Genomic DNA, 18,023 nt, shown 5'->3' with positions numbered 1-18,023 from the left:
CGTACTTCGTACGGGGCTAAAAAGTGGTGCTATTGTAACGCTGCATATATGTAGCGTTACAATAGTACCACTTTTTTAGTTTCACATTTTCTCTCAATTTTCCGAAAAGTTATACTATTGTAACGCTAGTTCTACAAAAAAAGTGGAACTAAAAGAGTGAAACTATTGTAACGCTGGTTGACTGGTACTCCAAATAGAGTACTGAAACTGGACAGTGTTGTTATACAAATTTTTGCACAGTAAAAAATTGTCGTAGCTTTCACTATGATCTCACTCATACTACAGTGTGTTGATGATTGTTTCATGTTGTGAAAATTGTAACTTAATAGATGAGCGCTACTGCATGTATGATGAGAATGTCTGACGTGAAATTTATTGTACGTTAAATGTCACTTCACCGACATTATTGTCAACAGTTTTCGTTACGATTTATTGCTGTTTCTACCAATAATAAGATAAAATCTTTTCAATTCAACAGTAGAATTGGTTTCATTCAATAACTGTTGTAGTTTTTATATTACATCGATTTCGTAAAATTGTGAAATTTTGTTCTAATCAGATTCACGAACGAGTTAAAAATGAACGAAATGAACGAGTGGCTTCATGATTCCATACTTGACTGTCTTGGATTTCCCGTGCCCGATGAAATGATACAGTTCGTTTTCGATTAACCAAATTAAGAAATGTCCGTGTGTTAACGAGTAAGTTACGCTCGTTTCAGGTTCATTCAGACACTACGAGAAGCACATGAAATTGATGACTATTTCGGTACACTGCTAGACTTCAACGTTCCACAACACTGTGTGTTTTTGAATGATTTCAAGCAGCGCGTTTTGAGTGAGTATCCTATCTTTAGCATCACACGTTCCAGTGACTGTGCAAGAAACTAATTTCGGAAAATTTACCAGAAAAGTCAACACCTCCGAAGGAAAACAGGCCACAGAAAAGGAATCCGTTGGCAATAAAAAATCAGCCGAATAAGAAGGCAGAAAATGTAAAGGTGATTGATGGGCACGATTTTAGGATATTTTCTTTGTAAACAAAGGTCGTTGTGTTTCACAGGTTGATAGACAGAAAGCCACACAGGAGATTAAATGTGATAAACCAGTCGCAATCAGCAACCAACCGCAAGGAGGAGTTAGAAAGAAAACCAAATTTGTGAATCTTTACACGAACGATGGTCAGTTGCGAGACTCGACTATTATGTTGAAAGGTCGTCACTTGTGCAATTGTCAGGCGTCCAAGCACAAGCTAATCAACAATTGTCTCAAATGTGGCCGAATCGTTTGCGAACAGGAAGGCAGTGGTCCGTGTCTATTTTGTGGCAATTTGGTGTGTTCCGAAGACGAACTTCGCATTATTGAACAGTCTGGCAAGAAAGGCGATGGCTTGAAAAAGACTTTGATGCAACAGCAGCGTCCCAAGGGATGGGAAGAGGCGATGGCAATGAGAAACAAACTGCTGGAGTATGATCAGACCAGTGAAAAACGCACAACCGTCATCGACGATGAATGCGACTATTTCAAGTCCAATTCGGTGTGGCTGTCGGATAGCGAAAGAAAGAAATTGAAAGAATTGGAAGAGAAAATGGAAGCTAAAAGGCACGCCAGCCGAATGTCGAGAAAAGTGACGATTGATTTCAGCGGCAGGGAGGTTATCGACGAGCCACAATTGTCGTCAGATTTTCAAGACGAAATTCTGCGAGAAATTGCTGAGTCGTGTTCGATAAATGCAAGCATTAATCAGAATATCGTTCGGAGCAAGGATGGTGTCAATACGGACGAAGTACATCCATTGTTGGAATACCCAGCACCTATTGTAAGTCCACAAAATTTTAGTTTATGTTCAACCTTCAATGAATTCGTCATTTCCACGTAGTTCGACAAATCGATCGTTTCTCAATACTCCCGCAATCCACAACATTCCAAATACGACGGAGTGTACAACCGCGTTCAAGACAAGGAATTACTGGAAATTTCCGACTTACGTAGCTGTATGTCAATGCATCAGCCGTGGGCATCACTTCTGGTAGCTGGAATTAAAAAGCATGAGGGCCGTCCATGGTACACGGCTCACAGAGGAAGACTCTGGATCGCGTCCACGGCAAAGCCAGTTGATATTGAAGAGGTTCGTCATATGGAACAATTCTATCGATCCTATTACAACGGTAAACAATTCTCTTTTCCGACTTGAATACGGTGACATAAACGAAACTGATTTTCTTCCAGATGATTCCATAGAATTCCCCACTCAGTATCCGTCCGGATGCCTATTGGGATGCGTCCTGGTCCAAGATTGCCTTCCCCAAGAGGAATATCGTAAATTGCATCCAACCGGTGAATCGGATAGTCCGTTCGTTTTCATTTGCTCCGAACCGCAAGAGCTGCCGATTCGTTTTCCAATTAAAGGGATGCACAAGATTTGTAAGTGAAACAGAAAATTGATTTACCGCAAAATAGTAGACCCAACACAAGTTATCTATTCCGCAGACAAAATGGATCAGAATATTCATACAGCTGCTGTGAAGTCGTTGCAAAGAGTGGCAAAGATCCTTGCTGCTGAAGAGTGACCAGCAAAACATTTTTGATTGATTTCATTTGTTGAATAAAATTGATTTTTCCAAGTTAAAATAACCCATTTTGCTAATCAAAATATCCGGTTCGTTTACAGCCTGCCACCCAACCGGTAAAATTGGTACTCGGTATGGTTCTCCATATACGACTTGTATTGCATCTCGATTTTATCTTTGCTATATCATCAAACCCCATCAATCAGAGAATGGTGAAATGGTTATCGCATTCAGCGTACACATTTTATCTATCTTAAATTGATAGCTCACTAAACTTAACGACAATCCATTAGTCGAACCTCTTCCAACACATGAAACATAACATACTTAGACATTATCTGAACGTAGTAATTATGACGTCGTTGTAAATGAATGAATGAATACAAACTGTGACCATGAAATTCTTAGAGTCATCACTTGAAGAAGCAGTCACCAGTCAACATTCAATCGTTGCGTTGTAAGGTTCAGTTTACTATATACTGAATTCGACTCGGTTTCTGTTGTAAAAAAAAACAGAAAAAAAAATTTCATGTGCTAGAATCCGTAGACGAGTTTCATTTTTCGTTTTTATTGACTGAATGTGTACGGCAATTGATGTTAACTGCAGTTAAAAGTACAAAAATGAATCAAGACAACCAATTTGTTAAAGAATACAGCGACACTGAAGAGAATATTATCAGCGACGAGTTCAACCGAGTTAAGAGTATGTTCGCAAATATGAATTTTTTTGTGTGTTAAATTTCTGTTTTGATTCTGTTCTGTTGGTAAATAATACGAAAATATTTTGCTGAGCGAGTTTTTTCCTACTTGTTTATTGCAACGATCCATAAATTGAATGTTGTTATTGCCCTAAATTTCTCAATCATTTCTTTTTCTCACATTATAATGTTGCTAGGCGATAAGATAAACGATAACACAACCGGCCGTATCTATAAACCATAATATTATTCGCTTCAAACTGCCGGAAAAAGAGTAAAGGTATACCGTTGATAGTTGATGACGAGATTTAGAAAAATGAGAGTCATGCAAGACCATCATTTCTGACCTCAGATTAATAGTGTTCAGAACATTATCCAATTATTTCGAATGTTCGGGTACATGATCTTAGCACTTGCTGACATGCTATGTCTTAAGTTATCTACAGCAGGCAGGGCTGGGAAATTGATTTGCTGAATTTACTGGAAAATACAGAAAACGGGCTAAAATTAACTAGTCTAGTCGATAAGGGCAACCATTTACAAAAAACAGTTGCTCACACAGCACTTAAAATTCTTCTAAACTTTATCTGACAAGAAGATACAAAAAAAAATTGCATTTATGTCTCTTCTTGTTACAATACTTTTATAAGTATTTTCGGTGCTGTTTGAGCAACTGATTTTAGTAAACGTTTGCCCTTATCGACTAGACTAAACTGCAAAATTAATTGGATAAATTTCAGTAGATCATTTTCCAAAAAAAGATCGAAAAATAAGTTCTGACTAATTATAGCATCTGAGAATTGTTAAAATATTGCCAAAATCAATAATTTATTTTCTATGTTGATCTATACTATGGTTTCAAACCCGACAAAAATTGGGGTAATGATTTAGTAGCATTGGCTCATTGAATTGAAAAATAATGAGATTAGAAGTCGCTAGGTATTTTTAATAATCGAACAGGAAAGCCCAAACTATATGTAAGAACATCGGTCGCTCTACACCTTCAATATCCTTAACACACAATAGAGATGAGAGGGCATACCAAATGTTTTGTGCACACAGCTCAAAGTTTGCCCATTGCAGAAAAAGTGCACCCACATCCCAAGCCCAGCCCTCAAACTTTTTTTTTTACAAAAAACGTAGAGTTTAATTTTTAAACCTTTTATTTCGTACGTTCAATAGTACCATTTTTAACACCATTGAACTGAATGTACTAAATTCAGAAAAATATTCTGGATGTGGCAGTTGTTGAACATGATTCATTACATCCACACTCAGTTCAGATAAAAAATTCTTCGTTCAACAACCGCTTAAACCAAATCCTTTTTGTAGGTTACACATAAAGCCAATAAAAACGGGCGCTAACCTTTCATGGAAATGATTATGCCCTGCCCGCGAATTTGAAGCCCATCATTGCTCCCATTTTTGTGGGACAGGGCCTATTTTTGGAAAATAGATTTCCTAAATTTTTTACTGTTACAACTTTTCCCGAAATTTGTTAATGGCAAGTCTTGTCAAAATTTCGGAGAATTTTAACAAATGTTTGGCAATTTATTTCAGAAAAATTGGCTCCGAAACAGGGCAATATGTCAGGCAGATTCAAAAACGGCAAAATGTTTTTATTTTTCAGAAAACTACTATCTTGACCATGCTGGCACCACTCTATATTCGGAGAAACAAATTTCTGCTGTATTCAACAATCTGTCGTCGAATCTCTACTGCAATCCTCATACCAGCAAGTCCACCGAGGACTTGATCGACCAAGTTCGATTCCGAATATTGAACTTTTTCAACACTACTTCCGATGAATATAGTGTGATATTTACATCAGGAGCGACACAGTCTCTTCGTACAGTGGCTGAAACTTTTGATTTTCATGGCGATAATATCGACGAAGAGCATGGGGTTTTCAGTTATTTGCAAGATAACCATACTTCTGTATTGGGAATGCGTGAGCTGGTTAAAACCAGTAAAATCAAAGTGATAGCTAAACCGGCTTTAATGGAACTATCGACAAGAGATTGTTTGAACGAGGTGGTAACTACGAGACATACGAATTCCCTATTCGTTTATCCGGCCCAATGTAACTTTAGCGGATTTAAGTATCCGTTGGAATTGATTCATCGAATTCAACAAAACGGAATCCAGAACACAAATCCATCGAATTGGTATGTTTGCTTAGATGCTGCCAGCTTTGTTGCGACGAATTTCTTGGACCTAAAGCAATACAATGCAGACTTTGTATGCCTGTCGTTTTACAAGATATTCGGTTATCCGACTGGTTTGGGAGCACTTATAGTTAGTAAACGCGGTGAGAAAGTACTGCGAAAGAAGTATTACGGCGGAGGGACAGTTAAAATCGCTATGAGCGAAATTAATTGGCACAAGAAGAGGGACACATTCCACGAAAGGTAAGGAATGACTTGTGGTTAATAGCAATATGTTCAGTCATTTACAAACTCTTTCATAGATTCGAGGATGGAACCTTACCGTTTCTATCGATAATATCCTTGTTGCATGGTTTTTCCACCTTGGATAGGCTAGTGCCTCCTAGAGACAATATTAAATCGATGATCAGGATCTCGAGACATTGTTTCAATCTGGCAAAATATTTGTTTAAGAGTCTGAAGGAACTGAAATATGTAAATGGCCAACGGGTAGTGAAATTGTACCATGACACCGATTTCCAATCCATAGATGAACAGGGTGGCATCGTTAACTTTAATTTATTGCATGACGATGGAAGTTTCATTGGATTTGCTGAGGTGATAACTTGTATTGTCATTGACACACAGTTTGTCATTCCTTAAACAAAAATATGTCCCATTTCAGACATCGGCAATCGCCACCATCTACAACATTTACTTGAGAACTGGATGCTTCTGTAATCCAGGCGCGTGTCAAAGACATTTGAACTTGTCCAACGAAGAATTGAGAAAACATTACAAGGTGATTACACCGACGGCACGATCTTTTCAAGTTATACTGTTTCACAGCACAGTCGTTTCAGGCTGGACACGTGTGTGGTGATGCCAATCATTTGATTGACGGAGTGCCAACAGGATCCGTTCGAATATCCGTTGGATATATGACGACACGTGAGGACGTGGATGCAGTGATTTTCATGATAACCGACTACCTGTTGAGTGTTACGGGGAAAATGTCGAAACACAACATAAACGGAAACGGATACACAAACGAATCGATGGAATTCGATAAAATTAGAGAGGCTAAACTTTCCGTTGAAAAACCATATAACGAGTGCGCCAATGGCCTGCTAAATGGAATTTCAGCGATCGATCTCAAAGCAAATTTGTCCAACGATATTCAGTTGACAAAGAGTTCCTATCCAGTAACTAAAGTGAAATTGAGGCAACTTTGTGTGTTCCCCATCAAATCATGCGGAGCGTTTAAAGTCTCAACGAAATGGCAGCTTACGACGCGTGGACTGAAATTCGATCGTGAATGGATGATTGTTCGACACAATGGCGTTGCGTTGACGCAAAAGACCGAAACTAAATTGTGCCTGATTACACCGAACATCAACATTGCCGAAGGATGGCTGGAATTATCATTTCCGTACATGCAGTCCGTTAAAGTTCCGTTGATTTGTGCTGAGGAAAATGCACACATCTTGAGTACTCTATGTCAGAGTAAAGTGTGCGGAGACCGGGTCGAAGGTATTGATTGTGGGGACGAAGTGGCAAGTTGGTTAAGCGATGCGCTGAGTACTGATGGATTAAGGCTAATTAGGCAAAGTCAACTAGACAAAAGAAAGTTTAAAAGTAAGTGTTGCACGATTATCAATTATGGCCTTCTGATTGAACTAACGACCGTAACTTACAGACAATCTGCAGTCAATTTCTCTGTCGAATCAAGATCAATTTCTGTTAATAAGCAGAACCACCGTCAATTGGTTAATCAGCAAAGTGGACGATTGGAGCGAGCAATCTGACCAGGAAGACCATCTGGAAAATGTAACAGACAGATTCCGGGGTAACTTAATTGTCGATGCGCCCGAAGTTTTGGAAGAGCTTAAGTGGAAATCGCTACGCATTGGAAATGTTGTACTCAGAGCGGGCGTAGCGTGCACCAGATGCCAAATGATATGCATCGATCAGAAAACTGGTGATAAAACCACTGAACCATTAAGGACCATTGCTAGGGAATTACAGGGAAAACTCACATTTGGTCTGTACTTAAGTCAAGCCGATATGTCCGGAGACAATCGATACATTGACTGTGATAATGATGTGATTGTTGAAAAATGAAACTAAATTTGATGAAAGAAATTAAATTTTATTTTTGCGGCTAGACGAGGCTACACAGACAAGCTCGTAATTTGATATTTTTTTTTATTTCTATTGAATGACACAGTCCGTAATTGGTTGCTCTTTTACTTTGGTCAACGGTTGGCCATCTTTTGCTTTAATTACATTGTTGCCTACGTCTTCGTTAACCGGAAACGCCATGTTTGCCAGTTTCGAGTGCACCAACACGTCGTTGATCCGAACTTCAAATGATCCTTAATTGGCATGAAAAGATAGACCAAAGAAAATTGGCTTGCATTTTTCAAATATTACTTAAAGGGATTGAGTAGAGTTTTTGTGCAGATCATCAATATTATTCAATGATGTGACATAGGTGCAGCGGATATATTGTTAGTCTATTAAAACTATCCAGCGAATTGGTTTTTGTTGTTGGTGAAAGTACTTGAAATACTTCTTTCTATACGATTAAGGTTCATTGATTTATGTAATGGAAGGCGTTACTTGATCCCAATCAAATTGCAAACTGATTTTGTCGCTCAATTCATGTCTTAACGACTAACTTAATCAACAGGTTAGGACCTATCATCAGTTTCACGCCACTCCAATTTTACGTTTTCGTGCCGAAATTCAGGTCACGTTATTATCTATGCAAGACAGATCTTCAGGGCTCCCACAGACCTGAAATAATTAGTAGTTTACTTCAGGGTCAGTTGGAGTAAATAATTCAAAGTGATAAATTTGTCGAGATAATCAGGGTCAGCTGGCTACTCAAGACCCTTCGGCCGTTGATTGACAAAAATCTGTAAAAGGCCTTACGTTTGCAAAAAAAAAATCAGAAAGCACTGGGGACCATCGTCAAATTTTAAATCGAAATTTGAAAAATTGTTAATGGCGGTCCGTAGAAGAGCAGCCAAGACACTTTTTTATAGGTCGGTAATGATGGACCCCTCTATATTGTACTACCAGAGGTTTTAACCGAAATCTCTTACCGAAGAAATGTTGGCCTAACGAAGAACTTTGTTTCTGAAATTTCGTCAAGTTCTTACTCTAAACAAAAGTTTCTCAGAATTGTTAAAAGCGTGTGGGAAGCCTGAGTCTACAAAATGAAAATGTCCAGAAACTCTTGTTACCTCTTCGACCCTTGGTACATGTGACCTCAGCATCCGGACACGTTGTATTTATTGTGGCTGCTAAATCCGAGCACTGCTTCTCAAAGTTACACACCCCACTATAAAGTGGACGGAATTAATCTAAAGCGATGTGTTGTCCCTTGTCGGCGTCATACTCACCAGTACTCCACATCAACTTTTACGCTCATCGCAATTTTGTTGTCGTGAACCAAATTTTAGTTAACAATTTTTCGATTTAGAAAAACTTGCTCGCACTGAGAACTGAACTATTAAGTGTTTACGTTTTGTGAGCACAACACATAGAAACGGACAGCTGATTACAGTCAGCAGCGCATAAAAAGTTACCAAATGAATTTTCGTAATAGTTGTAGTGGTTGGTGACTATAAGGTAAGGCAAGTGTTTCCTAGAGTGACGACGCCAATATACCTAAATGTTTTACAACATTTACGCTATACTCAGCCCAGTATGGTAAGGTAAAATTTCTCCGTATAATTGTAATTTGAACTTTATTGTCCGTCACAAAAATTGAGTAATTTTACTTTAAAATAGTGAAAAAATGAACAAAACCCAATATTTGCTTAAATTACTTTGAGGGACTAACATTTTAATACTAAATTTCTTCCTTAACTCTACTTAACGCATAACAAGCGATTTTTCTGTTAAACAATATTGAATTCGAAATCGAATTACGAAATCGATTTTCAAATAGAATTACTCTTTGGGAGATTTGTATGTTTAAAGATAAGCTTTGCATCACATTAGAATTTAATTTCCACCATTGTCTGACAGAATTCACGCACAAAATCAATAGCCGTACGGCAATACATTTCCAAATGCTGAGATTTAGGCTTTCGTTGTCCCAATACATCAAGTAGTTGTGCATACAATTCGTTTGTAATTTGGAAGTCATTCACATAAAACTTAAGTTTTTTTAAGTTAACCAAACTGTTGGCCATTTCGATGAGATCAACCTTTTTTACTTCCACATCGATAAGGGACAGTTCGACGAGTTCTGATAATTCGCCCATACGACTAATGTCTATAGTGCCATTGTGCCCGTGCAAACGGAAGATCCGTAAATTTTTAAGTTGCACTACAGCCGGGATCAACGCCGAGCTTCCACTAAAATATTCTACATGAAAGCACTCCAATGACTGGGATAATTGTGGAAGTACTCGGATGAGCTTCGTAGCAGCATCGTAGCCACTGCATTCAATCGTCAGTTCCTTTAAATGCTGGAAATTTGCGAGACTTTTAACAGAGTCACTCACATTTGAATGCGGACGATGTAGCAATGGATGTAGATATAGTTTCGTGTCCAAACGGATGTTCAAGTTTGTCAAATTCTTGCATCCAGCAAGAAATTCCAAATAGTCATTACAGTCCGTGTCCAATCGAAATGTTTTAAGGTTGCGGTGACGCAAAATGAAATCTCTGATGTTGTTGTCATCGTCAACAGCGCCAGATTTGTAGTCAAAATGTTCAAGCTTGGGGAAGCTACTTTCGAATATAGCTAGCTTGAAATGGTAGCAATTAACGACTTTCAAACTGATCAACGATTGACAGCCGGTAAAAATATTGTTGATCAACGGTTCACTTGCAGTTTCCACTGCATTTGAGTCATCAATGTCCTCGATGAACACGTACTCAAGGTGCAGTTTCTCCAAATTCTTAAACAACAGTCCCAATTTATCAATATCCTTTCGATTGTCCGGAACTTTGTACCCTTCGATGGTCAACGATTTCAATTCCGTACAGTCTCGAATTATCGTGTCTAATATCGCCGATGAATTTGAGTGCGAAATCGCATTCATGTCTAGCCGCAGCTCTGATATGACATATCGAAAGGCCTTCAATACACCGATTACGATTTCAGCATTCTGATCCGTAATGTGTCTCAAATTGCAGATTTTGACTTTTCGCAGAAAAATATCGCATCCAATTCCATTCAAGCGTGAGCATGTCTGTGATAACGAATAGAAGTCGGAAAGCGAGACAAGCGACAAATTGAAAATTTTGTAGAGACAGTCGTCGTTTAGATCGAGAATAGTTGTACTGGTGGCGACCGGGATTGGAGTGTTCAATCTTCGTCGAACGATTTTACCTGTTCCATGAAATTAAGTCACAACAAACCAATTGAAAAAAGTAAAAAGGAAACTTACGTTTCGTACAAACAAAATTGGATTCTGCATCGAAACTTTGCGAAGATGAGGATTTCGCTCCATACTCGGTTTTGATTTTTTTAACCGGTGGACAAAATGCCAGCATGATTACGATTAATAAAACAAACAAAAAAATATAGAAAAAGTACAAAATAGCACAAACGTGTAAAAAAAACAAGCCGAATGCACGCTTCAAATTATTACACGAAACGTGAAAAGCATTCCGATTCACAAAGCTTCCATTTTGTTCTGTGTTGATATTAACATTTACGAAAATTCTCTCACTGACTGTTGCACGTTGTTTAATGTTAATTCGCTCATAAGCTCTCAGAAAACGGAGCGTCTCATTTTTGTGGTTCCTTTCAAGAACTTTTGCAAAACGTTTATCGCAACAGCGCCCGGTAAGCTGTGTTTGCTGTTTATAATACCTACTTCGGTAGCAAACACTTTACATAACCGTTCTGTCTAAGTTTTCCCAACTAGTGTTGCAATATCGTGACTTTGTCGCCTCCGGCTCGGGCTGGAAACGTAAACCTCTCATTCGCTAAAGAAAAAACCTTTTTTGATAACAAAATCAACACGAATTGCAATACTAAATACTGCTCGAAACTCGAACAACAAAAGTTTATGAGGGAGATTGCGATTGCGGTCGAAATTCAAAATCTTTCTCGCGTAAGTCTTTTTAACGCATCGTCATTTTAACAATGAAGCGTTGAAATGTATTTTTCGGTTCACTTTTTCATCGACTCGTTGACTTGAACTTACGCCGTAAGTGTGAATTTTAAGTTGGCGTAAGACTTGTGATTTACAAGCCCTGATTTCCACTTACAAAAAAAGCGCTTCGTTTACTCGTTAAACAATAGAAAAGAGGCGTGGTTTAAGCCTAACCATATCCTAACATAGCCTTAGTTGACGCGTAAAACATTTTACGTCAACTTTAGTGAAAATCGCAATCACACTATGCATTCATTTCGTCCTATTCTACGGGACTGCAAGCAGCCTTTTTCTTATCTGGCTGTGCAAATGACTGTACACATTCATGCACGCAACATGTATGTACGTAGGTCTTCTCCTCACTCTCTCTTTGCCTTTTTTTATCACCGTCGCATCGAATTAAAATCAAGTCTTCCCATGTTGTCAAGTGCAATACTATTTCCGAGTTGAGCATACGCTCCCATAAGTACATTTCATTAATTCATGCGACTTCATAAATTATTTTAATATTTGCATGGAACCACCGCCACAATAACTAATTTTCAAAGTCTACGTTCTATTAGAGACTCTAAAGTTGTAAGAGTAAGTATTTTCGTGATTTTTGTTGTCTTACCAACGTTTAATGAGAATGTGATTGAATGAAATTTGGCTCAAACAGCAATTAGAACCACTTATGGATTTTGCTTTTTCAACTTTATTTTTCAGTCATAATGGACTCAACAAAAACTGTTAAACACCAACACAAAGTACCATCTTCCATGACCGTCATAACTGATCTGAACGACGATTGTTTAATGGAGATATTCAGTACATTATCAATGAAAGAGCTTGCTTATGTTGCTGAAGCTAATATTTCCCTAGTCTCTGCCGCTCAAGGTACATTTCAACGAAATTTTGGCAAGGTAGTGGTCGAAGTATCGAATGAATTTGACCCGAAAAGCGAAAGCACATCATTGTCAATGAAACTACTTAAACATTTCGGTGGACAGATCAAGAAACTGAAAGTGGTTTTTTACAAGAAGTACAGCCGATTTAACGACATCCTGGAAGATATAATTCTCGACCGGTGTAAAGGAATTTTGGTAGAAATTGAAATCGTTGACGGAGACGAATTGCTGTTTCATAAAATTGACGAACCCTTCCAAGAACTGATAAAGCTCAGATTCGTCCGGAGTAACATTCCTGACGTGTTCCTTCATTTTGAAAGTTGGTTTCCAAAGGTTAAGGCGCTGGAATTAAAAGAAGTAAAAATTGACGGGCCGAACGCTGACGAAAATGCTGCGCAAAAAGACTACAAGAAAACGGACTCTCGAAACGCTACTGCTGATGTCGGTAGTAACACCGATAGTGATGGTGAAAGTGAATCTGAAAGTTATGCTGGAAGTGATCGTAACAATGATGCTGAGATTCACTCTCAAAGTGATGCTGGGAGTCACCCTGGAAGTGATCCTGACTATGATGCTGGAAGTTCTTCTTTTTCTGAAACTGATCACGATTATACCGCTTCGAATGACTCTGAAATTGGCAATTGTTTTACGGAGAAGCCATTGTTGGCCCTTTTTAAACATTATCCGACCATTGAACACTTCGCCGTCTCCAACATCCCAATGGCATACAATAGAGAAAACCGCGTACGAAATCGTGACATCATGGCATTTATTGAACTGAACCCTCAACTGAAAAGCCTTTTCATCGAAAGTGATGACATTGATCATGAGTCCGAAGATTTGTGGTCGAAAGTAGGCTATAGAAACTGGACATACGACGGTATTCAAATCGAATACGAATTGGTGGACTGCATTCTACAGAACCTGACAAGTTTGGAAAATTTCCATTTAGTGTGGAAAACTGGTGTGATGAGTAGTGGAGACTTTCAAATCTACATCGAAAAACTGACTACGTTAACCATTGAATATGATATTGTAAACGGTGATTGTTGTGTGATCACCGACAATTTGGATGTTTTGAACATTGTTGAAAGATCTGATTCGCGCAGTTATTGTGCGGATATACTGAAAGACAATCGCAGCGCAAAAAGTGTCACCATATCTGGTATCAACTGGAAGAATAATAATGCAAAGTTTGCATTAAAAGCGATCACAAAGATGCAAAATTTGAAGGATTTACAACTCTCTTGCAGAACTCTTAAAAAGCAACAAATTATCAGTTTGTTGAAGAGTTGCAAGTCTCTCTCTAAACTGGTCCTCGACTTTGATCGAGATTTATCCCTATATGAGGCATCGTCGAAAGAATTCTACACCGACGGTGAATTCAGCGAGATGGGATGGACAATTTCATCCAACGAGAATATTCAGCTTGAGATGACACGTGTCACAACAACGTAAATTCAATTTTATAATCAAAAATTTTGGAAAGAAATAAAAGCCAAAGCGCCGCGGGTAGATGAATTTTATTATTTTAAGCACATCAGTTCATCAGGTTATTGTAAATCTGTAAAGATAAACGAATAGAGAGTCACTTTTACGTTTCTTTATGATTGGACCTACAACGACCAATAGGTTCCGAATATGTTCTAACAGATCTGAACTTAAATTTCTGTTTCTGACCTGAATCGACTGGAAAAAAAATCTGGCCCGATCTGACCTGACAGGTTGTAAACTTAACTCAAGTAGGGACAGGTCAAAGATAAATCAGGTCAAACCCGACCTGTTTCGAGCATTAGAAGGTCAATTTCTTAGCATTGCTTTCCTTTCCAACCTTTTATTTCACAGCTCTTTCTGACAAAAGCTTTTTAACAATTAAGTTCGGTGTAGAGGTGGGCGCCGGCGCCAGCCGCGCCGGTCGCCGCCGAAAAAATACCTAAAAAAGACGTCGCCGCCGCCGAAACAATAAAATCGGCTAGCCGATCGCGCCGCCGCCGGTATCATAAAAATACTACGCCGCCGCCGCCGCCGGCTAGTTTTTTTCAATCAATTTTTGGCGCAATTTGTCATTATTACGATTTCATTTTATAATCAAAACACAAACTAATGATTATGAAATATTTCATAAAGTGTATTTATGAGTTTTCAACGTTTCTGAATCATTTACTTTTCATATTTCTTTCCGTATCCTGCGCCGAGTTTATGAATTCAGACCAATTTTGTGTTTTCTCGTCATCGATGGTTTTTGTGTTTTTCTCTAGCAATCTACAACACACTCATTAATTCGCATAGTCTAAGAGTAATTATGCCTAGAGACGAAATTCGTACGACCAAATGTGGTCCCGACATTAGTTTGTAAAAGATACACATTTCGTATAACTTTACACACATGTATGCTTTGACACTTTTGATAGTACAATTTGTCCACTTAATTAAGTGGGCAAACACATACCAATAAAAATTTCGCATTCTATGTTGGGACCACATATTTTACGTAATTCTGTTTGAGATTTCCTCTCTAGGTATAATTACTCTTAGCGCATAGTGATGTAAGATAAAACAAAGCCTTCGTTAGTTTGCCATTTCGGACGATTGTCCTTTATTTGTTCTAGTCTTGCGAACTATTTACTCGACACGCATGACTACAACTACATACTGTCTCAATGGCACAACCGACATATGATGAAACAGTCTTTTTGCCATGGACAGACGTGTAACAAAGATGATTGCAGACTGCTCGTTTGGCAAAACAGTAGTCTGTCTCAAATTTCTTCACTAAGAGTCCTCCCCTTTAACAATATTCTCCTTTACGGAGTACCCAATAAGGCTTGGAAACGAGTACTCTCCTTATGGTTGGAGCTTATCACTAGGTTGAAATCTATGACTTGGCTCGCCACCTTCTACTAATAGAATACAGGCTCAACGAGAGTGAAGCTAAAGTAAAGCTATAATTTACACTATCTTATAAAGAAAACACTCTTAAAGAAAACAAATGTAAAATTTTAGAACGAATTTTTTTTAGAAATTTTTTTCCCTTAAGCGCCGTTTTTTGCGCCGAGTTCACCGCCGCCGCCGATAAATATTTTGACGTACGCCGCCGCCGAATTTTGGAAAGTCAGTTCAGCCGATTACAGCCGCCGCCGATACTTAAAAAAAAATATACAGCCGCCGCCGAAAAATATAGACCGGCGCCCACCTCTAGTTCGGTGTGTACTTAATATGTAAAAACCTAGTGAAGTACCGGACTGGTTCGAAAAAGCCGATCGGGAGCTCCATGCAACTCAATTTAAAAAGGCCAACAAATTAAAAATTCTCATACAAAACTTCAAAAGGCCCATCGGGAATCCCCCGAATTCACCGTATGGCCAGTCCGGGCCTGGGAAGTGGTTATATGATTCCACGTAGTTCAATTGTGGTCGAAGAGATTATTTTATACCACCCCATATAACGGTGAATAAAGCCACAACATGGCAGCAAGGCTTGTGTAAATTTTTTTGCGAGGTTTCTCCTATTTTTCACAAGTTTTTTCATATTTCCCTAAATTTCCCAAAAATAATGTCTGGAAAAACTTGGGAAAATTAGAGAGAATATAGAGAAATGTTTTCCCAAAAATAGTCTCTGACTTTGCAGTTAGATAGGACTACCAGCTTAACGTAACTTCCGAACCATGCATCGAATTATGCAAATGCGCTCTGAGTAAAGTTACGTTTTAAATTGTTATCCCGCCTAGATGTAGGCTAGAGATACAAATTTATCGTAGTTTTAGATTACGTCGTATCATTCAGTTTCCCGTCAAAATTTAGAGGGTAATATTTGAACAATAATTGTTTTTGTTGTGTGATGAAATATGCGCCTCAATATACCGTTAATGTTTGAAGTAAGACACGAACATCAAGAGAAAGCCCGTTCCAATTCAATATTCGTTGTCTTAATTATTTTGATACAATTTCAATTTCAATGTGAATATGCTACCAACATACGAGAAAGTACTCGAAGGAGTTGTGAGAGATCAACTAACGACCCACCTGAATCACAATCACTATCGACGAACAATCGGGATTCAGAGCAAAACACTCGTGCGAAACAGCAAATAACGCGATAATATCTGAATGGAAGGAAGAGTTAGACAACGGAAAGAAAGTTATTGCGGTATTTTTAGATCTCATTTCAGACAGTGAACCGAAGTAGATTACTTCATAAAATGGCAGCTTATGGCATTAAAGGCAAAGAAAACCGGTGGTTCGGGACTTTTTTAACAGGAAGGACTCAATAGACAAAATATGTTGAAGCAATGTAATCACCTATTCCGATCGATGTAAGAGTGCCACAAGGTTCGAAACTAGTATCGGACTTATTCCTGATCTACATAAACTATATTAAAAGATGCCTTAACCACTGCCAATTCAAACTATTTGCGGACGACACACTTTTGTTCGCAGCCGAGAAGGACATCGAATCTGCAATGGAAAAAATCAATCAGGACCTCGCAAATGTAAACAACTGGCTGTGTGCAAATAATCTGAAACTCAACATTGAGAAAACAAAATGCATGGTGATCAGAAACTACTGCAACAACACCAACATCGAAGTAAGGATCGGGAACGATAACATCGAAATCATCAAATCAATCAAATATCTTGGAGTAATGGTCGACAGGAACCTCAAACTGAAGAGCAACGACCTAAGTAAAAAAGCGGCCAAGAAGATTGGATTTCTCGCCAGGATCAGCAAAAATCTGAGTTTCGAGGACAAAATCACGATCTACAAAACAATAATTGCTCTGCACTTCGACTACTGCTCGACGTTGTTGTCCTCGTGTAACCAAAACGAAATGAGTCGAATGCAGAAGCTGTAGAACTGGGCAATGAGAATCATGCTACTAGTCAACAAAATAACAAAAATATACGATATGCTAGCGGCACTCAACTGGATGAGCATAAAGCAAAGAATATGGTACCAAACCCTCTTCTTAATGTTCAAACTAAAACACGGAATGTCGCCTAAGTACCTCGAGAAATATATGACGTTCACATCAGATCGACATCATTACCAGCTTCGAAACATGAACGATTTCAACATTGTACGAACGAAAAAAAACTTAACACAAAAATCGACTTCTACAAAGGATTTATGCAGTTCAACTCGCTCCCGGACGAAATGAAAAATGAAGGAAGGACGAAATCATTTAAACGCATGTTAGCAGTTCATATTAAAAATAATTTCTAATCTCAGTGTGCAAACAAGTAAATAAAAGGAAAGTAAACTGAAAAAGAAAAAAAAAACAAAAAAACAAGCGAGACGAAAACTGAACTGATTAATGTTAATAGCAGAGAGTGTTAAAAGATGAGAAACGTAAAATTAGAAATAATAACCAAATTATTTGTAACTGTGATGTATATATCATATTATGATCGTAAATAAATTAAACCTTAAAACCTTATTAGACAGGCTTTGATTTGATGTATCTATTTCTTCTTATTCTGTTTATAATTAGTTGTTTATGCAATCGAGGTGCAAAGTATGTTATTAGGCTCTAGATGTGTAATTATAATACTACACATATCGTGAGCCTAATAAAGTACTTTGCATCGATT

General features: G+C 38.2%; 5 protein-coding genes across 6 annotated transcripts; 3 read left to right on the top strand and 2 right to left on the bottom strand.

The window, feature by feature from the left end:
- The first annotated feature begins 379 nt into the window (after positions 1-379).
- LOC119068863 (activating signal cointegrator 1) lies at positions 380-2,630 on the top strand. The gene is made up of 7 exons (XM_037172700.1): positions 380-655; positions 722-837; positions 909-1,000; positions 1,063-1,818; positions 1,879-2,167; positions 2,229-2,423; positions 2,490-2,630. Exons 1-7 carry the CDS (start codon positions 579-581, stop codon positions 2,567-2,569), a joined length of 1,605 nt encoding a protein of 534 aa, XP_037028595.1. The 5' UTR covers positions 380-578; the 3' UTR covers positions 2,570-2,630.
- A 373-nt stretch (positions 2,631-3,003) lies between these two features.
- LOC119068857 (molybdenum cofactor sulfurase 3) lies at positions 3,004-7,603 on the top strand. The gene is made up of 6 exons (XM_037172692.1): positions 3,004-3,272; positions 4,898-5,678; positions 5,738-6,032; positions 6,100-6,216; positions 6,278-7,052; positions 7,114-7,603. The coding sequence occupies exons 1-6, from the start codon at positions 3,164-3,166 to the stop codon at positions 7,536-7,538; spliced, it is 2,502 nt and encodes an 833-aa protein (XP_037028587.1). The 5' UTR covers positions 3,004-3,163; the 3' UTR covers positions 7,539-7,603.
- LOC119068894 (migration and invasion enhancer 1) lies at positions 7,551-8,981 on the bottom strand. Its single transcript, XM_037172762.1, has 3 exons — positions 8,828-8,981; positions 8,669-8,766; positions 7,551-7,792 (listed from the first exon to the last, which is right to left on the bottom strand). The coding sequence occupies exons 1-3, from the start codon at positions 8,854-8,856 to the stop codon at positions 7,629-7,631; spliced, it is 291 nt and encodes a 96-aa protein (XP_037028657.1). The 5' UTR covers positions 8,857-8,981; the 3' UTR covers positions 7,551-7,628.
- A 175-nt stretch (positions 8,982-9,156) lies between these two features.
- On the bottom strand, positions 9,157-11,215 carry LOC119068868. The gene is made up of 2 exons (XM_037172707.1): positions 10,832-11,215; positions 9,157-10,773 (listed from the first exon to the last, which is right to left on the bottom strand). Exons 1-2 carry the CDS (start codon positions 10,935-10,937, stop codon positions 9,428-9,430), a joined length of 1,452 nt encoding a protein of 483 aa, XP_037028602.1. The 5' UTR covers positions 10,938-11,215; the 3' UTR covers positions 9,157-9,427.
- A 720-nt stretch (positions 11,216-11,935) lies between these two features.
- Positions 11,936-13,998, top strand: LOC119068862. Of its 2 annotated transcripts, none has more exons than XM_037172699.1 (2): positions 11,936-12,121; positions 12,251-13,998. In XM_037172699.1, the coding sequence occupies exon 2, from the start codon at positions 12,256-12,258 to the stop codon at positions 13,888-13,890; it is 1,635 nt and encodes a 544-aa protein (XP_037028594.1). In that variant the 5' UTR covers positions 11,936-12,121; positions 12,251-12,255; the 3' UTR covers positions 13,891-13,998. The 2 variants fall into 2 exon arrangements, with proteins under 2 accessions (XP_037028594.1, XP_037028593.1); XM_037172698.1 differs by having other exon boundaries at positions 11,936-12,127.
- The last annotated feature ends 4,025 nt before the right edge of the window (positions 13,999-18,023 follow it).

This window comes from Bradysia coprophila (assembly GCF_014529535.1).
Source record: "Bradysia coprophila strain Holo2 chromosome X unlocalized genomic scaffold, BU_Bcop_v1 contig_20, whole genome shotgun sequence".
In the NCBI taxonomy this organism is placed as follows: Eukaryota; Metazoa; Arthropoda; class Insecta; order Diptera; family Sciaridae; genus Bradysia; species Bradysia coprophila.
This window is presented reverse-complemented; position numbering and strand designations above follow the sequence as displayed.